This window comes from Palaemon carinicauda, chromosome 31 (assembly GCF_036898095.1).
Source record: "Palaemon carinicauda isolate YSFRI2023 chromosome 31, ASM3689809v2, whole genome shotgun sequence".
Lineage (NCBI taxonomy): Eukaryota > Metazoa > Arthropoda > Malacostraca > Decapoda > Palaemonidae > Palaemon > Palaemon carinicauda.
The window spans coordinates 84,067,596-84,090,199 of NC_090755.1; the positions used below are offsets into that span (position 1 = coordinate 84,067,596).

The 22,604-nt window shown below is 39.0% G+C and overlaps 1 protein-coding gene across 3 annotated transcripts in view; it reads right to left on the reverse strand.

The window, feature by feature from the left end:
- Usp32 (Ubiquitin specific protease 32) overlaps positions 1–22,604 on the reverse strand; it is an 84,223-nt gene that overhangs the window by 57,697 nt on the left and 3,922 nt on the right. For 2 of the 3 annotated variants that reach the window (XM_068355541.1, XM_068355539.1), the window contains exons 2-8: positions 21,326–21,453; positions 20,686–20,791; positions 17,515–17,636; positions 6,808–6,967; positions 5,412–5,593; positions 4,517–4,685; positions 2,468–2,631 (exon numbers count right to left, since the gene is read on the reverse strand). In XM_068355541.1, coding sequence (XP_068211642.1) covers positions 2,468–2,631; positions 4,517–4,685; positions 5,412–5,593; positions 6,808–6,967; positions 17,515–17,636; positions 20,686–20,791; positions 21,326–21,453 — 1,031 coding nt within the window. The remainder of the gene's footprint in view (positions 1–2,467; positions 2,632–4,516; positions 4,686–5,411; positions 5,594–6,807; positions 6,968–17,514; positions 17,637–20,685; positions 20,792–21,325; positions 21,454–22,604) is intronic. The other variant, XM_068355540.1, reaches the window with a different exon arrangement.

The window sequence follows — 22,604 nt, forward strand, 5'->3', positions numbered from 1 at the left end:
GATGCGGTACCGCTTTGCCTCTCTTAGGAGGTGAGCAGTCGTCGGAAGACTGCAGCGAGTCCGAACTGACCCAGTGGCTACAACTGGGCCGTTGGACTTGCGCGGAAGGGACCGACTTGCGCTTGATAAGCTGCGAGACCTTGTTCCATGGTTTCTTACGAGAAACCTCTTCCGCAGACGAGAAATAAATGGGCTCTCTCGTCTTTGTGTGGGTGGGGCGATCTTGGGTAGATACGCCCGAAACCACGGAGGGAAACGTCTGTTCGTTGATCAAGGCCTGACGAACCCATAAGTCGTTCGACATTACTTCTCCCCTGGGCTTGGGAGCTTGCAAGAGGTCCCGGACTAGGTGAACGACAGGCACGAACAGACGAACCCTCGGACGCAACACTGTAACACTTTGCGCATATCACTTTATCACTTCGATTTTCTGTTTTGCACTTATTTCACTGAAATCGAAACTTTTACTGATTTCTACCTGAAACACGCAATTCTACCCTTCATTAAAAGGTAGTAATTGCGAAATCAGTCGTATAATGCAGCTCATTAATACTAGCAAAAAACAGAAAACATATATAAAGATAAAAAATTCAGTGGCTGGGAAAGAGACTAAACACTAGTTCAAATAAACTACGTTTACAATCTCTCACCGCACATAGCCTGGGGACAAGAATAAAACCCTAGAAACGTTTTACCTTCTTCCCCGTACAGCGACTAGGGAGGAGAGTAACACGAGAACAACGTTACCCGCTTGAACGGAACGTTTTCTCTCCTCTCTCTCCCTCCGTCTCTATCTCTCTCTCTCTTTCTCTCTTGATTTCGCACCTAAGAGAAGAGCCCAAATATATATCGTCAAAATAACATGTTATTTGACTAAAGGAAAAAACTGAAAGGTTTTCCAAATAAAAAGTTCCTTTAATTTAGAATTTAAAACATTTAAGCTAAGAAAGAATGAACGAAACGTCAGAATCGATTTACTCTTACTGCAAAGTGAAACCGTGATACACTCTCTCTCTATCGTAACGATAGAGCGCATGTTGAACGTCCTGAACGTCAACAACTGCGTAGTCTAAAAAACTAAACGTTAGTTCATCTTTGAAAACAGTACGAAGACTATCAAAGAAATTCTTTCATAAAACATTAAATTTAAAAAGTTTTAAATTCTTTAAAGGCTAAATACGATATAACGGGCTCAACGTTGATTAACTTCGGTTCCAAGTTAGGACCGCCTACTATCAGGAAAGGTCGCATATAACAAAACATAAAAATTTATTTTTATATGTTTATAATAAATGGAAAGTTAATCGAAGAGGCCTAATAAAGGCGGAGAGATATAAAATATATAGATCTATAACGTGTTAAGCAAAATTACTAAAAACCTAAACACACTTCCGTCTAAGGGAAGGGTCGGCCATTTAAAAGTGAAAGAGAGTCCATACTCTCTTTGTCACCATAATTAAATCTATCCAAAACGAATTCAAGTTTTGAGATGAAGATAAAACACCTGCATAGCGAAAGCTCAAAACTAGAATAGTGTACTTCACCAAATAGTTGTGAAAACAAATCCAGTTAGTAACAGCGTATTAGTAGGTCTTGCCGGTAGCCCGACAGAGAGAAAATTGGTTCTTTGTTTACTTGGAGTACTAAGTACCTGCTCGACAGATGGCGCTGTTGATGTACACCCCCACCTGCATAGCGATCGCTGGCGTATTTTGACCGTAGGTTTTTCTGTCGAGCAACAGAGTTGCAGCTTATATGATCACCGACTAAGTTTAATATTGAAAAATGTGCTTGAAAAAAATAACCCCTGGGGGTTAAGGGTTGGAAAGTTCCAAATAGCCTGGAGGTAAAAGGGTTAAAAATATACAAAATCTATTTAATAAAAAAAATTACTTGGCTTGAACTAGAACTTAAGATAATGAATTAACAAGTCAAAAATAAATATATATCTGGAGGCATATATCTGGTAGAGCACACTAACTCGAAAAAAGCATCACCGTTTGCAAAAATTATTTCATACCACAGATAAATAGTTTCATAAAGATTTATCAAAAAAAAAAAAAAAAAAAGATAAATTTCTTTAAAAACAAACAAAAATAACTAAAGATGAACTGGGAATTATATAACAAATGTATTCAGGACATCTAGCATGCATTACAAGTTGTTACAGGAGAAATATGTTTATCAGTTTTTAACCGTTTTTATTATTTTCAAAGGTAGATTACCATAATATAAAATGAGATTTAAATATTTAAGTTTTTTTTATTTTTCTTATAAAATTATATGTATTTTTATGGCCTTGATATTTCTTACATAAAGCTTATTATTTCAACTTGTACTGTGTTGTATTCTAATTTCATCAAACAGAAAAACCAATCTTGAATTATGCACTGAAAAAAATGAAAAAAAAACCTGTGGTAAGATGGAGGCAGAGTACTGTAACTTCACCAAAAACGAATGCACTGACCTGAAAGATAATTTCCAACAACGCCGAAGCTAGAGCGTTATGAAGTGTCCACATGAGGTACTCCTCTTGGGTCACGAAGCCAGAATTGCTGGGGTCGTGATTCTCGAGCAACTCTCCAACAAGTTTTTCAACATCGTCTGAGGATACGCCAACACACACATCATCTGCTTGGAGTAAGATTTAGGAGGTCGACCTCATAATAACTCTTATGCTATACCCACCCCCAACCCCACATAGAATAAAATTCAACCAGAGAAGTTTTAAGCAATCCCAATTCAACTATGACAGTTTTAAAAGCAAATAAACAAATTTTAAGACATAAAATGTTTTTTTAAATTGAAGTTTCTTTGGTCCAAGATATTTTGGTCATTGAAATTTGCTAATAAGGTAGTTAAAGGTGTGTATGAGTAAAGGAGAGGGGAGGAATGATGGAATACAAATACCAGGAGCTTACAATTCAGTAATTGGCCAATAGGTGTTCCTTAATTAAATGCACTTCTCTTGACCCTATGACTTCCTAAAAACTATTCTAAAGGCAGGAAGAATTTAGATCAGACTTTGTCTCCAAAGAGGTTTCAACAAGCAACCGATGATGAGCAAGCTTGTGGACTGGTCACCAACCTTCTACCTGGATTACCAACCTCACGAATTGGAGGGATGTCTGTCACCTGTCTTCAGGGAAAATTGGTACTCAAGAAATCTAGATTAACTTCCTAGGGGGAGAAATTTCTGGGCCTTCCTTACATCCCTATTATGGTCCAAGGGTGTCAAAATCAAAGAAAGGTTCTAAACTGAAGCTCTGGAGTCACAGAACTAGGGGGAGAAGAAAGGGACAAAACTTTTACCAAAGACATAGGTCCCAGAAATAATGCATCTTATGATTCCCCCAACAGTTTCAGGCCAATCCTGGGAGTCTAAAGGGAACCTCAGAGTTAGGTCCAGCCTTTCAGAGACATGGATGTCACTGCTAGGAGATAAGCATACAAGAGAATAGATGCTCACTGCCAGAATGCAAAACACATATAAAAATAAGCAAGATCCTATAAGCTCTATAGCTCCAACAGGGAAAATATCTCAGTGAAGAAATGAAGTAGGGAAATATACTACAAGAGAAGTTTAAGAGTAATAACAACATTAAAATAAATCTATTATATACAAACTATAAAAACTTCACAATAACAAGAGGAAGAGAAATAAGATAGAATAGTGCTCGAGTGTACCCCCAAGCAAGAGAGGTCAAGCCCAAGACAGTGGAAGACCATGGTACAGAGGCTATGGCACTGCCCAAGACTAGAGAACAATGGTTTGATTTTGGAGTGTCCCTCTCCTAGAAGAGCCGATTTCCATATCTAAACTCTCTTCTTCCCATACCAAGAGGAAAGTAGCCACTGAACAATTACAGTGCAGTAGGTAAACCCTTGAGTGAAGAAGAATTGTTTGGTAATCTCACCGTTGTCATATGTACAAGGACAGAGAAGAATGTGGAAAGAATATTCCAGACTAATTGGTGTACGTGTTGGCTAGGGAACAATGAGCCGTAACAAGAGAGAGTGATCCCACATAATATTGTCTGGCAAGTCAAAGGACGCCATTACTCCCTAGCGGTGAGAGGGATGGTCTTCACTCACCATATACAGCTTTAACTACCCTGTTAACAAACTGCAATAGCCAAGCCTGGTTTCACTGAAGATTTTTTATATAAAAAATAAATGTTTGAATATTCATAAAAAAAACTTTCAAACATTGAATGTTTTTCTTCCTATACATTACATAAAAACTAACAAAAGATTGGTGAAAATGCAGTGCCTATTCCATACACCAAAAGAATCTTGGACATGAATTTCAATATATATTTATAAGGTTAAGGCAAAAACCAGCCATTTATGTAGAGACCCCATGTTCTGTGGAGGGTAAAAATTGAGATATTATTACTGTACTTTATGAGCCAAAAAATAAAAAATCTTCCTTAACCCTAAGCTCTTCAGCACTCAATATTGAGGTGAAATCATGCCCTCCAAGACATTCACATCTCATCTCATGCATACCTACCTGAATTATCTTGGTCTTCATAATGTAAAAGTAAAAGTGCCTGAACCAGAGCAGTCAGCTCTTCCTTAGACAATTTTCCGTCTCTGTCACGATCAAATATCTTGAAACAAAATTTCTGCCTTTCTGTCAGTGGACCACGGCATGCAGCAGATATCCCACAGGCCATTTCCTGAGAAAAGTTTTACATGTTAAGTAGTACAAACTCCAAAAGTACTTTATAAAACGGTAATATTTAAAGTTCCTTTCGCAGATCTTGGCTAGCAAAACACGCATTAAAAGTATAAGCATATTTCTTTATACTAGGCTCAAAATATGAATGGAAAACCTAAAAAGCCTGAATTTAATTAATACAAAAGTGATGTTCCAGTACATGAATCAATTGCAAATGCACACACTTTGGTAATTATGATAAGTTTAACCCTTTTACCCCCAAAGGACGTACTGGTACGTTTCAAAAAACTCATCCCTTTACCCCCATGGACGTACCGGTACGTCCTTGCAAAAAACTGCTATTTACAATTTTTTGCATAATTTTGATTATTTTTTGAGAAACTTCAGGCATTTTCCAAGAGAATGAGACCAACCTGACCTCTCTATGACAAAAATTAAGGTTGTTAGAGCAATTAAAAAAAAATATAATGCAAAATGTGCTAGAAAAAAAAATTATTTCTAGCTAAACTGCAGCCCTAGTTGGAAAAGCAGGATGAGGAGCTCCAACAAGGAAAATAGCCCAGTGAGGAAAGGAAATAAGTAAATAAACTATATATTAGATGTAAGAGTAAAAAATATAAAATACCTTAATATCAGTAATAACAGTTTAACAACAAAACTGAGTTTATCAACACTTCTATGGTCACATATCAATAGTGGAAAATCATAATTAACATGGTCTTACCTTAAAATCAATATGGTTATCTCTGTTTTCATCAAAGGCATTAAAAACTCCTTTGGCCAGCATTGGAGGCAAAGGTGGAGAAATAAGAGGAACGAGAGTTTCAGGATCCAGCTTTCCAGTCGGTGACGAACCTTTCAAGTTCCAGTACCTCTTCTCTAATTCTAATATGTCCTTCTCTTCCACTGGAATAAGATAATAATAGTAAAAATTCATGGAATTCTATCATCTTTTGCTCTCAATATTTGTGTCATTTGTATGGTAAGTTTCCCTAGCTTGTAGTCTTAAGAATACTAAAATCAATAATAATAATAAACAAGGAATTCTATCCACCTTTTGCTCTCAATATTTGTGTCAACTTTATGGTATTTTCCTTAGCTTGTAGCTTGCAGAATACAGTAATAAAGATCATATTAAAAAATCAAGGAATTCTATGGACCTTTTCCTCTCGATGTTTGTGCTATCTGTACGGTATTTTCTCTCGCTTGTACTTTTGAAAAATTTTGTACATTTACCCCTTTTACCCCCAAAGGACGTACTGGTACGTTTCACAAAACCCATCCCTTTACCCCCATGGATGTACCGGTACGTCCTTGCAAAAAAATGCTATAAAATATTTTTTTTCATATTTTTTATATTTTTTGGAGAAAATTCAGGTATTTTCCAAGAGAATGAGACCAACCTGACCTCTCTATGACAAAAATTAAGGCTGTTAGAGGAATTTAAAAAAAATATACTGCAAAATGTGCTGGGAAAAAAATAACCCCCTGGGGGTTAAGGGTTGGAAAGTTCCAAATAGCCTGGGGGTAAAAGGGTTAAATAATGGGGTTAAGAACCTAGAGTAGACAATGAACAATTAAATAATAAAGGTACTGTATTACAGTATATGTAAACATTAAACTATGCAAAGTAAACAGCATAACTTTAGAGCCCCAATTATCAATGAATAAAATTCATGAGGAAGTAAATCTTCGGTTTGCTAATCTGGCCCAATACAAAGATATTTTTCAAATTGAGATTATCATTATAATTATTTACATATACAGTATATATATGATTATCATTTTTATATATACCTTTATTGCCAATACACATTTAGCATATATGCTGTGTTAGGAATACATGTATGCAAGTATTCTCGTTTATTGGAGCATAGGGAATACTATGTAGCATTTATATAATCTCATGTGGCATGCATTTCATATTTTAATTATCTGGTATTACTGTATTGCAACCAGTCTTTCCTGTAGCCCGCCACTGTTCACAGCTCCTCCAGTGTATTACGTTTATTTTGATTATTTTCACTCATTATATGGCTTAAGAGCTTTTGCAAGTGTTTCTGTGAAAACCTTATTTACTTTATATCTAATGATAACTAAGACAAATGAATATTACTTACAGTGTGTTACTCCAGCGAGCGTCTGGTAAAATGTCGGGGTCTCCAAATCATTACATAAAGATGCATGGCAAGGTTCAGCCAGCAACCAACGTGTGACAGTTGTAGCATCCGGGAAGGTTATTAACCAGTCTTTGAATTCGTCGTAAGTTGCACGCTCATTCTGCAATTAAAAATGTATAACTTAAAACCAGGATCTTATTTCTGGATATAAATTCAACTTAACATTAAAACCATTTCTGGTCTTTCACAACATAAATGTATTCAATATCAGAATTAAAAAAAATTAAAATAATTTTAATTAAGCTCATCATAATAATCATGAAGCTTACAAATTAGAAAAAGTACTGAAACAACAGTAAGCCTACTTAAATAACAAAAATATAAGTAATGACTGTAATAAAAAATAAGTGAGCTTACTTTACTAATAAAATATAAGTAATGATAGCATAAAAAATATATTCAGTCATTCACTGCATAACAATGTTTTGATCATTTTTAAATTAAAGTTATGGCATCAATTAGTTACACAATTAAAAAAACATAGCACAAAAACTAACAAATTATCTTAATACGAATAAGTTTCTTTGCTTCCCAAATTTCAGGTACAGTTGGACACAGGAGTCCCTGGCACACCTCACTCCGAAGAAGTGCACCCCGTCACACCTTTACTGCATGGCGAGTAACAAAACAGCTTGTATAAAGGCAACTCATGAATGGCAGAGGCAAGGAACAGTGACATTTCCCTAGCAAGCAGGACAATGCCCTAGAGACTGACCATATATACATATGACTAGTGCCCAAGCCCACTCTCCACATAAGCTAGGACCAGGGAGGGCCAGGCAATGGCTGCTGATGACTCAGCAGATAGACTTATAGGCTCCCCCAACAAAACCCCCTCCTTGGCTCACAAGGATAGTGAGGTTGCAGCAACCAAAGGAACTAACGAGTTTGATCGGGACTCGAATCACAGTCTGGTGATCACCAGTCAGGGATGTTACTACATATGACAGATGCCAGATGTAGTGAGCGGGGCTGAACAGGTAAACTCGCCGCGCAGTAATGGTGTGTCTGGGTGTACTTCTTCAGTGTTATGTACCAGGAATTCCTGTGTCCAACTGTACATATAATATGTGCTTGACAACAGGAAATATAATCAATTAAAGAATTAATCATCACACTGTCAGCAATATGAATACCAGTAATTTGATTCAATTAATAGAATACAAAATAGAAAAGTAACATTTCCTTTCCCAGTTTTTACTTTATAGCATAATGAATAATAGTCCCTATTACAAAAGAGCCATGAAAAGGGCATTCCCTTGAGGGTGTTCGTTCTGACGTGCCACCACTCCAGGACTTCCTTCGTCTCCGGGGACACCAGTCATTGGCTCTCCTGGGCTGGCCCGACAGGAACTTATTGGAGATCGAGATCTGAGTAGGCATGCTCTCTGACCTGGGGTTAGGATCAGGGCGCGTATCACTCCACCTGAGGTTACCTCACATAGAAAATGGGACTAGGGTAAACTACACTAAACTCTGGTCGGTTGGGAGGAGATCCCAAATACTCCTAAGAAAGTAGTTCGAGGTAAGTACTCCGTGTTGGAATAAATGGTTTAATTAAAGGAGAAATATCAATCAAAACCAATATAAACACAAGAGGTTAAACTTTGCTGTTTTTCTCCACCCATTTCCATTTCATTCAATTTGTCTTCCTGTTGCTAAATATGTAACTGTTTTCAAAGGTTCAATTACAAGTTCATTTAGCATTTAATTCATCATGAAATCATAATGTATCCATAATTATAAAGTTACAACAATACAAAACTTATTAATGGATGTACCGAACACAAAGTGATGGTAAAACTACAAACAACTAAGCAAATAAAAAAGTGAGTTCAGTTTCTTTCAAACTCTTTAAGGCCACTCAAGATGAAGTCTTCTACTGGTATTTCTCCCTGTGATATCTGTCATTTTAAGCAATTCGTTAAATTTATTTTTTGTTTAAAGGTCAAGATGTAATTAATGAGTCCTGATTGTTGAGGAGGGTCACTGAAATACAGAAAATCATGATGGGTTTTTCTCACAAACATTCTAAAAGGATGGCTACAAATCCTTCTACTAAACTCGGTTTGTTTCATTACAAACCCATTACTCGTACATTGTATCACTTTAAATCCGTGAACAAGGAAATAACCTGTCACACAGACTTTAACCTTTTAAGTCTGAGAGGCTTCTACTTCATATAACCAGGCCTAAATGTGATGCACTCGCTGCTCCTCACTATTTTACATAATTGAAAAGTTAATAGCTTTGCCCTTCCTTGAAATGCATTATGCAATTGCTGTATACTTCAAGTTATCTTTTCTTAATCATTCTTCTTCTCTTCATAAGTACGTATGGCCTTTCCGTTTGGATCCCTCTATGTATATATGCCTTATGGTAATGAGTTTAGTATTCAACTTTCATTGACATAGTTAACCCTTTTACCCCCAGGCTATATGGAACTTTCCAACCCTTTACCCCCAGGGGTTATTTTTTTTTCAAGCACATTTTGCAATATAATTTATTCAAATTGCTCTAACAGCCTTAATTTTCGTCATAGAGAGGTCAGGTTGGTCTCATTCTCTTGGAAAATTCCTGAAATTTCTGAAAAAATTATCAAAAATATGCAAAAAAAAAAAAAATATAAATAGCAGTTTTTTGCAATGACGTACCGGTACGTCCATGGGGGTAAAGGGATGGGTTTTGTGAAACATACCAGTACGTCCTTTGGGGGTAAAAGGGGTTAACAAGGTACTGTAGTTAACAACTGGTGGTCAACATTTCTATCGTATAATATTAACATACTTTGCATACAAACATACTTCAAATATTTCTAAGTGATCAAAATTAAATAAAGTAAAGAGATTCGTGAACCCATCTTTATAGGGATATTCTAAAATCTGGAAAACTTTCGATCCAAGGAATTCCAGATAAGGGATTCTCAATTAGTATCTTTTCTATTATTTTCAGGATTTGTATATAAAGTATACTGTACAGTCTCTATATCTCGAACAATTCAGTTTTTATAAACACTCCTAACATCCTTATAAACCTATTAGGAGTGAAAATGCATATTTTACCACAGAAATAATCAAATCGACCGCAGTAAACCCCAATATGTTGCAGATTTTGCAATATAAATTTACATATATTAGACAATAAGATCAGCAATGTACTGCGGGAACAGCAGGGGAACTACAATACGGCGAGGGATGCGCGTAATTGAGAACGTTCATGCCACTAAGGTGCTGATGAGTACATCTATCACCGATTTAGCCATAAGCCAAAGAAAGTGTCCAACCTTCTGTCGCATCTTACTTTGTTTCATTAACCCTTTTACCCCCAGGCTATTTGGAAATTTCCAACCCTTAACCCCCAGGGGGTTATTTTTTTCCCAGCACATTTTGCAGTATATTTTTTTTAAATTGCTCTAACAGCCTTAATTTTTGTCATAGAGAGGTCAGGTTGGTCTCATTCTCTTGGAAAATGCCTGAATTTTCTCAAAAAATTATCAAAAATATGAAAAAAAAAATTTCTATAGCATTTTCTTGCCAGGACGTACCGGTACGTCCATGGGGGTAAAGGGATGGCTTTTGTGAAACGTACCAGTACGTCCTTTGGGGGTAAAAAGGTTAACATTAAGCCCATAACAACCCATTAGACTAACAAGTATAAGAAAAAGATTAAACAGCCTTGGATAAGATGTAACCGTAGGATTATACTCATTGAAGTCGAAGACAAGAATGACGAGACTTTGACAGAAGAGTGGGCAGGGCTACTCGCCTGTGCCCATCTCCTTTCCGTAACTACCTCGTCAAGGAGTTAAACGGTCATTCAAGCTCCGCAGAACTAATTCCAAATTTCCCTACCTTATCCCTTTTACCCCATAAGGACGTACTGGTACGTTTCACAAAAGCCATCCCTTTACCCCCATGGACGTACTGGTACGTCCTTGCAAAAAAATGCTATAAAATGTTATTTTCATTAGTAAAATAAATTTTTGAATATACTTACCCGATGATCATATAGCTGTCAGCTCTGCTGCCCGACAGAAAAACCTACGGGCGGAATACGCCAGCGATCGCTATACAGGTGGGGGTGTACATCAACAGCGCCATCTGTCAAGTAGGTACTCAAGTACTCGATGTCAACATAGAACCAATTTTCTCCTCTGTCCACTGGGTCTCTATTGGGGAGGAAGGGTGGGCCCTTTAATTTATGATCATCGGGTAAGTATATTCAAAAATTTATTTTACTAATGAAAATAACATTTTTCAATATTAAACTTACCCGATGATCATATAGCTGATTCACACCCAGGGGGGTGGGTAGAGACCAGCATTACATGTTTAAATTATTATGAGCTAAGTATTCCGTATTTCATTTTAGCAGTTATTCAAAATAACAAGCATAAAATAAATAAGTACCTGGTAAGGAAGTCAACTTGAACAATTACTCTGCCTTTTTAAGTACGTCTTCCTTACTGAGCCTCGCGATCCTCATAGGATGCTGAGCGACTCCTAGGAGCTGAAGTATGAAGGGTTGCAACCCATACTAAAGGTCCTCATCAAAACCTCTAATCTAGGCGCTTCTCAAGAAATGACTTTGACCACCCGCCAAATCAAGTAGGACGCGAAAGGCTTCTTAGCCTTCCGGACAACCCAAAAATATTAATAAAACATTTCAAGAGAAAGATTAAAAAGGTTATGGAATTAGGGAATTGTAGTGGTGGAGCCCTCACCACTACTGCACTCGTTGCTACGAATGGTCCCAGAGTGTAGCAGTTCTCGTAAAGAGACTGGACATTCTTAAGATAAAAGACGCGAACACTGATTTGCTTTTCCAATAGGTTGCGTCGAATATACTTTGCAGAGATCTATTTTGTTTAAAGGCCACGGAAGTTGCGACAGCTCTAACTTCGTGTGTCCTTACCTTCAGCCAAGCTTGGTCTTCCTCATTCAGATGGGAATGAGCTTCTCGTATTAACAGTCTGATAAAATAGGATAAAGAATTCTCTGACATAGGCAAAGATGGATTCTTAACTGAACACCATAAAGCTTCAGACAGGCCTCGTAAAGGTTTTTAAATAGAACTTAAGAGCTCTTACAGGACATAATACTCTTTCTAGTTCATTTCCAACCATACGATAAGTTTGGAATATCGAACGATATTGGTCAAGGCCGAGACGGCAGCTCGTGTTTGGCTAGAAAACCAAGTTGTAGAACATGTAGCCGTTTCGGATGAGAATCCGATGTTCTTGCTGAAGGCATGAATCTCACTGACTCTTTTAGCTGTGGTTAAGCATATCAGGAAAAGAGTCTTAAAGGTGAGATCTTTCAGGGAGGCTGATTGAAGCGGTTCGAACCTGTCTGACATAAGGAATCTTAGAACCACGTCTAAATTCCAACCAGGTGTAACCAAACGACGCTCCTTCGTGGTCTCAAAAGACTTAAGGAGGTCTTGTAGATCTTTATTGTTGGAAAGATCTAAGCCTCTGTGACGGAAGACTGATGCCAACATGCTTCTGTAACCCTTGATAGTGGGAGCTGAAAGAGATCGTTCTTTCCTCAGATATAAGAGAAAGTCAGCTATTGAGTTACAGAGGTACTGGTCGAGGATACGGATACTGACTTGCACCAGTTTCTGAAGATTTCCCACTTCGATTGGTAGATTCTAAGGGTGGATGTTCTCCTTGCTCTAGCAAACGCTCAGGTTGCCTCCTTCGAAAAATCTCTAGCTCTCGAGAGTCTTTCGATAGTCTGAAGGCAGTCAGACGAAGAGCGTGGAGGCCTTGGAGTACCTTCTTAACGCGTGGCTGACGTAGCAGGTCCACCCTTAGGGGAAGTGTTCTGGGAACGTCTACTAGCCATCGAAGTACCTCGGTGAGTTATTCTCTCGCGGGCCAGAGGGAAGCAACTAGCGTCAACTTTGTCCCTTCGTGAGAGGCGAACTGCTGCAGTACCTTGTTGACAATCTTGAACGGAGGGAATGCATATAGATCTAGATGTGACCAATCTAGTAGAAAGGCATCTATATGAACTATTGGGAGCCTCTTGGTCATCGAGGTTGCGAAGAGATCTATGGTTGCTGGCCCCAGGTGGCCCAAAGTCTCTTGCATACATCCTTGTGGAGGGTCCAATCTGTTGGAATATTTGTCCCTTCCTACTGAGACAATCTGCTATGACATTCAAGTTGCCTTGGATGAACCTCGTTACTAGAGAAAAGTCTAGACCTGTTGACCAGGTGAGGAGGTCTCTTGCGAACTCGTACCATGTCAGAGAGTAGGTCCCTCCTTGCTTGGAGATGTACGTCAAAGCAGGGTGTTGTCCGTGTTCACCTCCACCACTTTGCCTTGAAGGAGAGACCTGAAGCTTTTCCAGGTCAGACGTACTGCCAGTAGCTTCTTGCAGTTGAAATGCATTGTCCTTTGACTCGAGTTCCATAATCCCGAGCATTCCCTACCGCCTAATGTCACACCCCAGCCTACGTCCGATGCGTCCGAGAAGAGAACGTGGTTGGGAGTCTGAACAGTCAGGGGAAGACCCTTTCAAAGGTTGATAAAGTCCTTTCACCAAGTCAGACCAGACTTTATCTTTCCGGAAACCGGGATCGAGACCGCTTCTAGCGTCTTGTCCTTTTCCAGTGAAAAGCGAGATGATACAGAAGAGGACGAAGGTGTAGTCTTCCAAGTGACACAAATTGAACCACGGATGATAGTGTCCTAACCAGACTTATCCACAGCCTGACAGGGCAGCGTTCCTTCTTCAGCATCTTCTGGATGGATAGCAGGGCTGGGGGTTGAACGTCTTGTTCAGCAACGTCCTCATCAAAGGGGTCCTCATCCGAAACTGATGAGGAAACGGCAACGGAGTGGGCAACGTCTGACTCGCTGAATCCGGTCGCACTGGTGGATGCGTGACGGAGCCGGACACAATATCATGGTACTGCTGCACAGTCTGTGAACTGTCAACCATGGGGACGCAAGGAAGTACAGCGTCAACCCGAAACTGTCTAGACTGTCTGGGTTGTGCAGTCAACCCCCTACCGGGTTGCTGAGGTTGCCGCACTGCGTCACAACAAGTCACCTCTGCTGGTTGTTGAATGTCTTCCTAGTGACACACTGAACGTCCACAACCACCTCCGAGAGTCGCTTAACGTCAACGTGCGACTGGCAACCCACACTGGGTCGCATCGGTGGAGGAACCATCTCAACTGGCGGACGCGAGTAGGATACCTCAGCGTCAACAGGGCGCACAACCAACCGGTAGGAAGGTTGTTGGCCAGAAGGTTCTTCTCCGTAAAAAATCCTCTATCAAGGACACAAGCTTGGACTGCATGTCTTGCAGCAAAGCCCATTAGGGTCTACGGGAGCAGGTGTGGCAACAGACGGGGTTAGCGACTGAAGCGGAACCATTTACCATCCCTGGAAGCCTTGTTATGCTTTAATTAAAGTCCATAGGAGGCTAAGCAGCTTAAGGCTCCTCTCCAAATGACAGAGTCCTCAAAGGAATATCAGTAGGAGGGAGAACAGCACTTTCTCATCTACAGGAACCATGTCCGAGAAAAGCTAGGTTATCTCAGTGAGGGTCTCACTGGTGCATAAGCAGCAGACCAGAAGGCAACGTTATGTAACTGCTTGACAGTCTGTGAACTGTCAAAAACTGAACTGTCAACCACAACAGGTGCGTGAGGACATACAGCACTGGTGCATTAGCAGCAGACCAGAAGGCAACGTTATGTAACTGCCTGACAGTCTGTGAACTGTCAAAAAACTGAACTGTCAACCACAACAGGTGCGTGAGGACATACAGCACTGGTGCATTAGTAGCAGACCAGAAGGCAAATTCATGTAACTGCTTGACAGTCTGTGAGTTGGCAACAACCAAAGCTGTGTGGGGAAGCCTCAACTCCTGACTGACTAGTCTGCTGCGGGCGAGTGGCGGTAACCACAGTGGGTTGCGGAGGCTGACACACCGTGTCAAAACACGGCAGCTTGTGGTAGCTCACGCACGGCAACGGAGTGCTCCGTGTGTCTGTGGGAGTCAGCATGCGTTTGGCAGGGTAGACTGCGCATGGGTGGAGGAGCTCTCACAACAAGAGTGTGGGAGCAGGCAGCCGCAGCGTCTGCTGGGCGCACAACCGTGGCAGGTTGTAGACAAACGGGTGCATCGTCAACCTTTTCCGCAGTCGGAGTGTGGGAGCAGGCAACAACCAAAGCGGAGTGGTGGTGCGTGGTGGGGACTGCCGTGGGTTGCGGAAACTAACGCATCGCGTCAAAACACGGCAGCTTGACTCCACCTTCCCACTGCTGATGCGGTAGATCACGCATGTCAACGGAGGGAGCCGCACGTCGGCTAACGTCAACATGCGTCTGGCAGGGTCGACTGCGCATCGGTGGTGGAGCTCTCCGCAGCCGGAGTGCTTGCACCAGTTTCGGATTGTAGGCTAACGGGAGCAGTGTCAACCTTCTCCGCACGAAACTCCTGCATAACCGCAGCTAACTGAGTCTGCATAGACTGCAGTAAAGACCACTTAGGGTCTACAAAAGCGGCAACAGACGGAGCTACTGTCCGTTGTGACTGAGGGTCTAAAACAGTTGGTGCGGCAACAGACGGAGTTACTGCCTGTTGCGGTACCACCTTGCCTCTCTTGGGAGGTGTGCAGTCGTCGGATGACTGCAGCGAGTCCGAACTGACCCAGTGGCTACACCTGGGCCGATGGACTTGCGCGGAAGGGACCGACTTGCACTTAAAAAGCTGCGAGATGAGGTCCATGGTTTCTTACGAGAAACCTCTTCCGCAGACGAGAAATAAATGGGCTCTCTCGTCTTTGTGTGGGTGGGGCGATCTTGGGTAGATACGCCCGAAACCACGGAGGGAAAAACGTCTGTTCGTTGAGCAAGGCCTGTGGAACCCATAAGTCGTTCGACATTACTTCTCCCCTGGGCTTGGGAGCTTGTAAGAGGTCCCGGACTAGGTGAACGACTGGCACGAACAGACGAACCCTCGGACGCAACACTGTAACACTTTGCGCATATCACTTTATCACTTTGATTTTCTGTTTTGCACTTATTTCACTGAAATCGAAACTTTAACTGATTTCTACCTGAAACACGCAATCCTATCCTTCATTAAAAGGTAGTAATTGCGAAAACAGTCGTACAATGCAACAGAAAACATATATAAAGATAAAGAATTCAGTGGCTGGGAAAGAGACTAAACACTAGATCAAATAAACTACGTTTACAATCTCTCACCGCACATAGCCTGGGAACAAGAATAAAACTCTAGAAACGTTTTACCTTCTTCCCCTACAGCGACTAGGGAGGAGAGTAAAAAACGAGAACAACGTTACCAGCTTGAACGAAACGTTTATTCTCCTCTCTCTCCCTCCGTCTCTATCTCTCTCTCTCTTTCTCTCTTGATTTCGCACCTGAGAGAAGAGCCCAATTATATATCGTTAACACATGTTATGCTAAAGGAAAAAACTGAAAGGTTTTCCAAATAAAAAGTTCCTTTAATTTAGAATTTAAACCATTTAAGCTAAGAAAGAATGAACGAAACGCCAGAATCGGTTTACTCTTACTGCAAAGTGAAACCGTGATAAACTCTCTCTCTATCGTAACGATAGAGCGCATGTTGAACGTCCTGAACGTCAACAACTGCGTAGACTAAAAACTAAACGTTAGTTCATCTTTGAAAACAGTACGAGACTATTAAAGAAATTCTTTCATAAAACATTAAAATTTAAAAAGTATTAAATTCTTTAAAGGTTAAATACGATATAACGGGCTCAATGTTAATTAACTTCGGTTCCAGGTTAGGACCGCCTACTATCAGGAAAGGTCGCATATAAACAAACATAAAAATTTATTGTTATATGTTTATAATAAATGGAAAGTTAATCGAAGAGGCCTATAAAGGCGGAGAGATATAAAATATATAGATCTATAACGTGTTAAGCAAAATTACCAAAAACCTAAACACACTTCCGTCTAAGGGAAGGGTCGGCCATTAAAAGTGAAAGAGAGTCCATACTCTCTTCGTCACCATAATTATATCTATCCAAAACGAGTTCAAGTTTTGAAATGAAGATAAAACCCCTGCATAGCGTAAGCTCAAAACTGGAATAGTGTACTTCACCAAATCGTTGTGAAAACAAATCCAGTTAGTAACAGCGTATTTAGTAGGTCTTGCCAGTGGCACGACAGAGAGAAAATTGATTCTATGTTGACATCGAGTACTTGAGTACCTACTTGACAGATGGCGCTGTTGATGTACACCCCCACCTGTATAGCGATCGCTGGCGTATTCCGCCCGTAGGTTTTTCTGTCGAGCAGCAGAGCTGACAGCTATATGATCATCGGGTAAGTTTAATATTGAAAAAATTTTTTTTTTTCATATTTTTGATAATTTTTTGAGAAAATTCAGGCATTTTCCAAGAGCATGAGACCAACCTGACCTCTATATGACAAAAATTAAGCCTATTAGAGCAATTTAAAAAAAGTATACTGCAAAATGTGATGGGAAAAAAATAACCCCTTGGGGGTTAAGGGTTGGAAATTTCCAAATAGCCCGGGGGGGTAGAAGGGTTAAAAGACAGAAAGGTTCGTATACATATAGGAACAAGTTACTTTTGCTTTATAAAATGATGTGAAATACTAACCGGTCCAAAACATTTATGCAGGATCTCAGGTGCATATCCTCCTTCCGTCTGCTGCAACTGTCTGAGCATATCACTTTTAACAACATGTGTGCCAGCTTCATTTGCATATACTCCAAAAATAACTGAAAAAAAATAAGTGTTTCAGGTTGTAAACTTTCACAATCCATAAGAAATAAGGAATAATCAATACTAATGATCGCATGAACGCTGTTATCTGCAGCAATCGATAAGTACAGTTTATCGGTCATTAGAAAGCCTGAAAAACATTTTCATTAAATCCAAGTGATAAACTGCAATACAGTGGGTTTTTTCATGGGAAACATCATACATGTGACAAAATATAGTTATAGTAAAGTCAGAGAAAACATACTTCATCTAAAATCTAACAAAATATTGAAGCCATTTTACTACTGGAACTTAAAATAATCATTATCCGTACAAGCTACAGTAATTATATCTTTAGCAAAATTTCTGGATTCCTTTATGACACATCAGCACAAACTGCTTTATCTGAGAAAAAAAATACACGATCATCTATGTAACTATTGCATCTTTAAATAATAAATATATAATAGAAGATGAAAAAGAAATAAGAGGCTCCATGAAAACCTTTGACTGTAAATGTCTGGATGGACTAATAAGTTCTGAGATACTTTTTATGCAGAATCCTGTAACTCTTAGATTCTGATAGTCAACTGCCCATCTTTCAAAAAAACAATGAATATCTAAAATTAAGAGAAGGATAATATATAAAGATTTCCCAATGTAGTTGTCATGAAAGATGTCATACAAAGCTTGACAGAAACCATGGGTTTACCTTTAAAATAGTGTGACTAGCTGCCAAGAAGCTATGTCACAACTTATCTATTATCAAGATCAGACATAATTTCCCTACATAAAAGCTAAAACTTGGAATCTAACATAATGAGGATAGGTAAGAACTTTCTCTAGAAGTAAACGTCGGAAATGGAGAGCATTCTGTATCCTATACTTTTTGAGGCTAAAAAGATCATCCAAAGACCACCTCAGTGTACTGGAGTTGACTTCCTAATATGCCCACTCAAGTACAGTAGTTGAAGGAAAATACGACAATCAAACATGATTTCCTTATATAGCTACTACCATTTCACAAGGCACTGAATCTGAGAATGGAGAGCAGTTGCCTGGAGGCAGGTGGTACAAAGAAGTTTTTCTCTGTTTATATTCCACAATTCCTCACAGATGGCCAGATGAATGACCCATAGGTATCTATCTACATTACAGTACAACAGGTAAATTACCTATAAATTAATAGGTTAAGAAGAAACGGGCCAATGTAATGCAATAACGAAACTAGTTCAGTCTGGAGTTGATGTGTAAATCAATGCCGATGTTGATTTTTTTCCAGAAATGTTAACCGACCTACTTCTTGAAATGTCAATTTGCTGAGACCTTTTCATATAAAAAGGAATAAAACTTCGCTCCATGTTTCACTCTCTATTTTTCTGCATGAGCCAAGTTTAGAATTCATTGCTATTTACTCAGTGTGTTGCTTTAAAGATATAATTAATTCATTATGAATGTTTGAAACGTTATAATGAGAGACAGGGAAAGGTAAAGAAGAAGTTCTGAATCTGATCATATCTCCACACCAGAGCCCTTGATATTTTAGTCATCAAGATATACAGAAAACATTCAGGGGAACATCGTAGTTGCAACAGAGAAACTCCAACAATCAATTAAATCAATCTTATGATTTGTGCAGCAGGCTGGTGACCAATCAATTGCATACATATGATTCACTGAAGTCAAACAGCTAAACCTGTCTGACTGCTTCTTAGCAGCACATAAAATTAACCCGCATCATATTTTCATCCAGAATATTGTACATCCAACTTCCACTGTATTCATTGTGATGCTGTCTTAGACAGAAACGAGAAGTCCTTTTTGATATCCCAATAAATCTCCCACATTTAAAAGAAAACTCTCAATGCATCTGCAATCTCTGAAAAACATGCATTCTTTGCAATGAGGAAAAGTTAAATCTTCAGAAAAGCAAAGGAAGTTCAATACTGTTTTGTAAAATTTACTTCAATTGAAAACTGTACAAGACATTCTCTTTCCCAATACTATAATTATGGTAATTAAACCAGCAACAGTAAAACTCCCAAACATCTTGGGATCTCAAAGTCATGTAGACTATAGTCCATTTCTTTTAGCGAAACAGATTTGCACCGACTCGCAGCGGTGCCCTTTTAGCTCGGAAAAGTTTCCTGGTAGCTGATTGGTTAGAATTATCTTGTCCAACCAATCAGCGATCAGGAAACTTTTCCGAGCAAAAACGGCACCGCAGCGAGTCGTTGCAAATCTGCCTCGCTAAAAGAAATGGACTGTAGTTAGCTTACTCGAGACCAATCTCATTTATTTGCACCATAAAAAGACATATAACTCTTAATGGGCATAATTCACCAACAGCCAGTAAAAACCAACACTAAAGAACAACTTGTAGCTTAATTGAATATTAATTGGATGTGTCAATATCACTTCTAATTCAATAGGCAAACCAAAATGAGAAAGGCAAGTTATATCAATAACACAGTACTCTACGGATCTATTATTAGGCAGGAAAATGTGCAAGAAAAAAAAATTATGGTCTTCTCACAACAAGAATAACCAGAAACATTCAAGGTATGAAGAAGAACAAAAGGTCCCCTTATGCTAAAAATATATACTGTAATAGTAATCAAATTTTATGAGGAAAAAAAAAGTACATGACATTACAAGTGTCATAATGAAGAGAGAGAGGAAGAGAGAGAATCCTGGCAGCAGTGTTAATGATTACTGACTAATGCATGTGATTATTAGTGGAGCTGTAACGTTACAAAAGTGTCGAACATCATTAGCTCAACTTTATTTTCATTTTTATAACTGCTGTGTTAAGAATATACTCTAGTATATTTTGGATGACTTGTTTATAGTGTATATTCTTAGTATCCTCTGTATATTACTCTTCTCCTTTCCTCTTTTTACAAGCACAAGCATTCTATTCTCTAGAATCTTGCTTACTATGTTACTGACCTTTTGGCTTATAACATGTGCACTCCTCTAGAATAATATTAACAATAATAATAATAATAATAATAATAATAATAATAATATTAACATAAAAAATCTTTTAATATTAGCACTTACATTTAACTTTTTCCTCCCGATTTCCTCGAGTTAAAAGAACCAAACTGCAAAGTAGATCCTTGAAGGTTATGCCTTTTACTGTTCCTCCACAAGCCACAAATATTAACTGGAAAAAAATAGAGATATATCAAAACAAAGAGAAATATGAGCCAACCTTAATTTTGAAAATAAACCCTGACTTATATACAGTACTGGCAAATACAGTACAGTATTGTACAACATTTCATTACAATAAATAAAAAAATGAGCTTGACACTTTCTTTTTTTAAAGGCCACATATGAATGGCAGAGGCAAGGGACAGTGGCAATGCCCTAGAGACTAAGTATATATACATATGATTAGCTCCCAAGCCCCCTCTCCACCCAAGCTAAGACCAGGGAGGGTTAGGTAATGGCTGCTGATAACTCAACAGGTAGACCTATAGGCTTTCCCAAACCCACCATCCTTACTTCACAAGGATGGTAAGGTTGCAGACACTACAAGAAACTATTGATCTTGAGTGGGACTCGAACCCCAGTCTGGCAGACCGCCAGGCAGGGATGTTTCCAATAGGCCACCACAACTCACAACCACTACAACATTTCGGTATCTAATCACCAATCAAAAAGAAAAGACATCAGCTCAAAGACAAACACTTACCTCGGCTAACTGCAACGGAACGCCTTCTCCCAAAACCTCTCTAATGAAGGCCTGCTTAGTAATGGCCCCATTAAGGGTGGCTGTTCTCTTATAGGCATCCTTGAGTCTGCTTAATTCACTTTCGCTAACTGTAAAAATTGGCATAATTAGTTACCCGAGAATTACAATCAATTTCAGATGAAAAAAAAAATACATTTGATATGTTTAGATGTTTATAAAATACAGTACTACTGAAAAAATATTAAATCTTCAAAGATACATACTACAGCTAAGCTAAGCAAGATTGGTCTTAGTGATCTACACAGTTTTAGAATTTTCATTTGATTACTGATAAAACTTATATGATTAATGGTGAATCTTATTGAGCAAGTTTGTACCACTAGGGAAGTACCTTACTTCAATTGCCAAAACCACAATTTTTCCACATGTAACAAAGCAAAAGATTTGCTGTGGTCATTTGGCTATGGAGTAGGTTAGCTCCATGAAAAGCAAATGGCTATCACTTATCAAGAAGTCATTAAGGCAACAGGCAACAAGCCATCACTAACTTCATGTTAACCTCTGATAATTACCTCAGGATCCATGGCATTGTGTTCATAATCTATGCGCTTTTGTCACTAAGCGGGATTAGACAAATAAGAAGGGAACTTGAAAACAAGCAATGTGTGGAAAATCCAAAATGATGACAAGGTGCACAGTTCATGGTTGTTTGGTAGTCGCAAGTCCCTAAACAAATTGTCCAGTCACTGTCAGATTTCTATAGTGGAGCTCAACTAGTTAATAGCCCTTTAAATCATTTGCTTTGTGATAGCTCATTAGTGTTCAACAATCTTCAGGCCACCACTTGCTGCCATCTGTGTAGTAAGTTGCCTCTTATACTTTATCAAAAGTTGCTGACACTGAAGTAAGATCTCCCTTGGATTCAAACTTATATGGCCTGCACAAAGACTGAAAGACCTAGTGTATGACAAGGAATATAACTGAAGGGAGACAAATAAAAAAAAGTGCATCCATTGTGCTGCACTTGCTATTTTATCAATGGGGATTTTCTTTAAAATAGGGAGACGAGACTTCATCCAAATATCAGTTATTCTTATCTTGAGCACAGATGGTAAAGTCTCACCTCGATTGCAGTGAACATCGATAAAACTGTTCTTCAAAAAGAAGGACAAGGCATTTAGGCATACGAATGAAATTGTTCCTAGTAGTGGTAAAATGTTCTTTACTTTGCCTCTAAAAAGTAAAACAATTACACAGTAGGCCTTTAATACCCTGACTG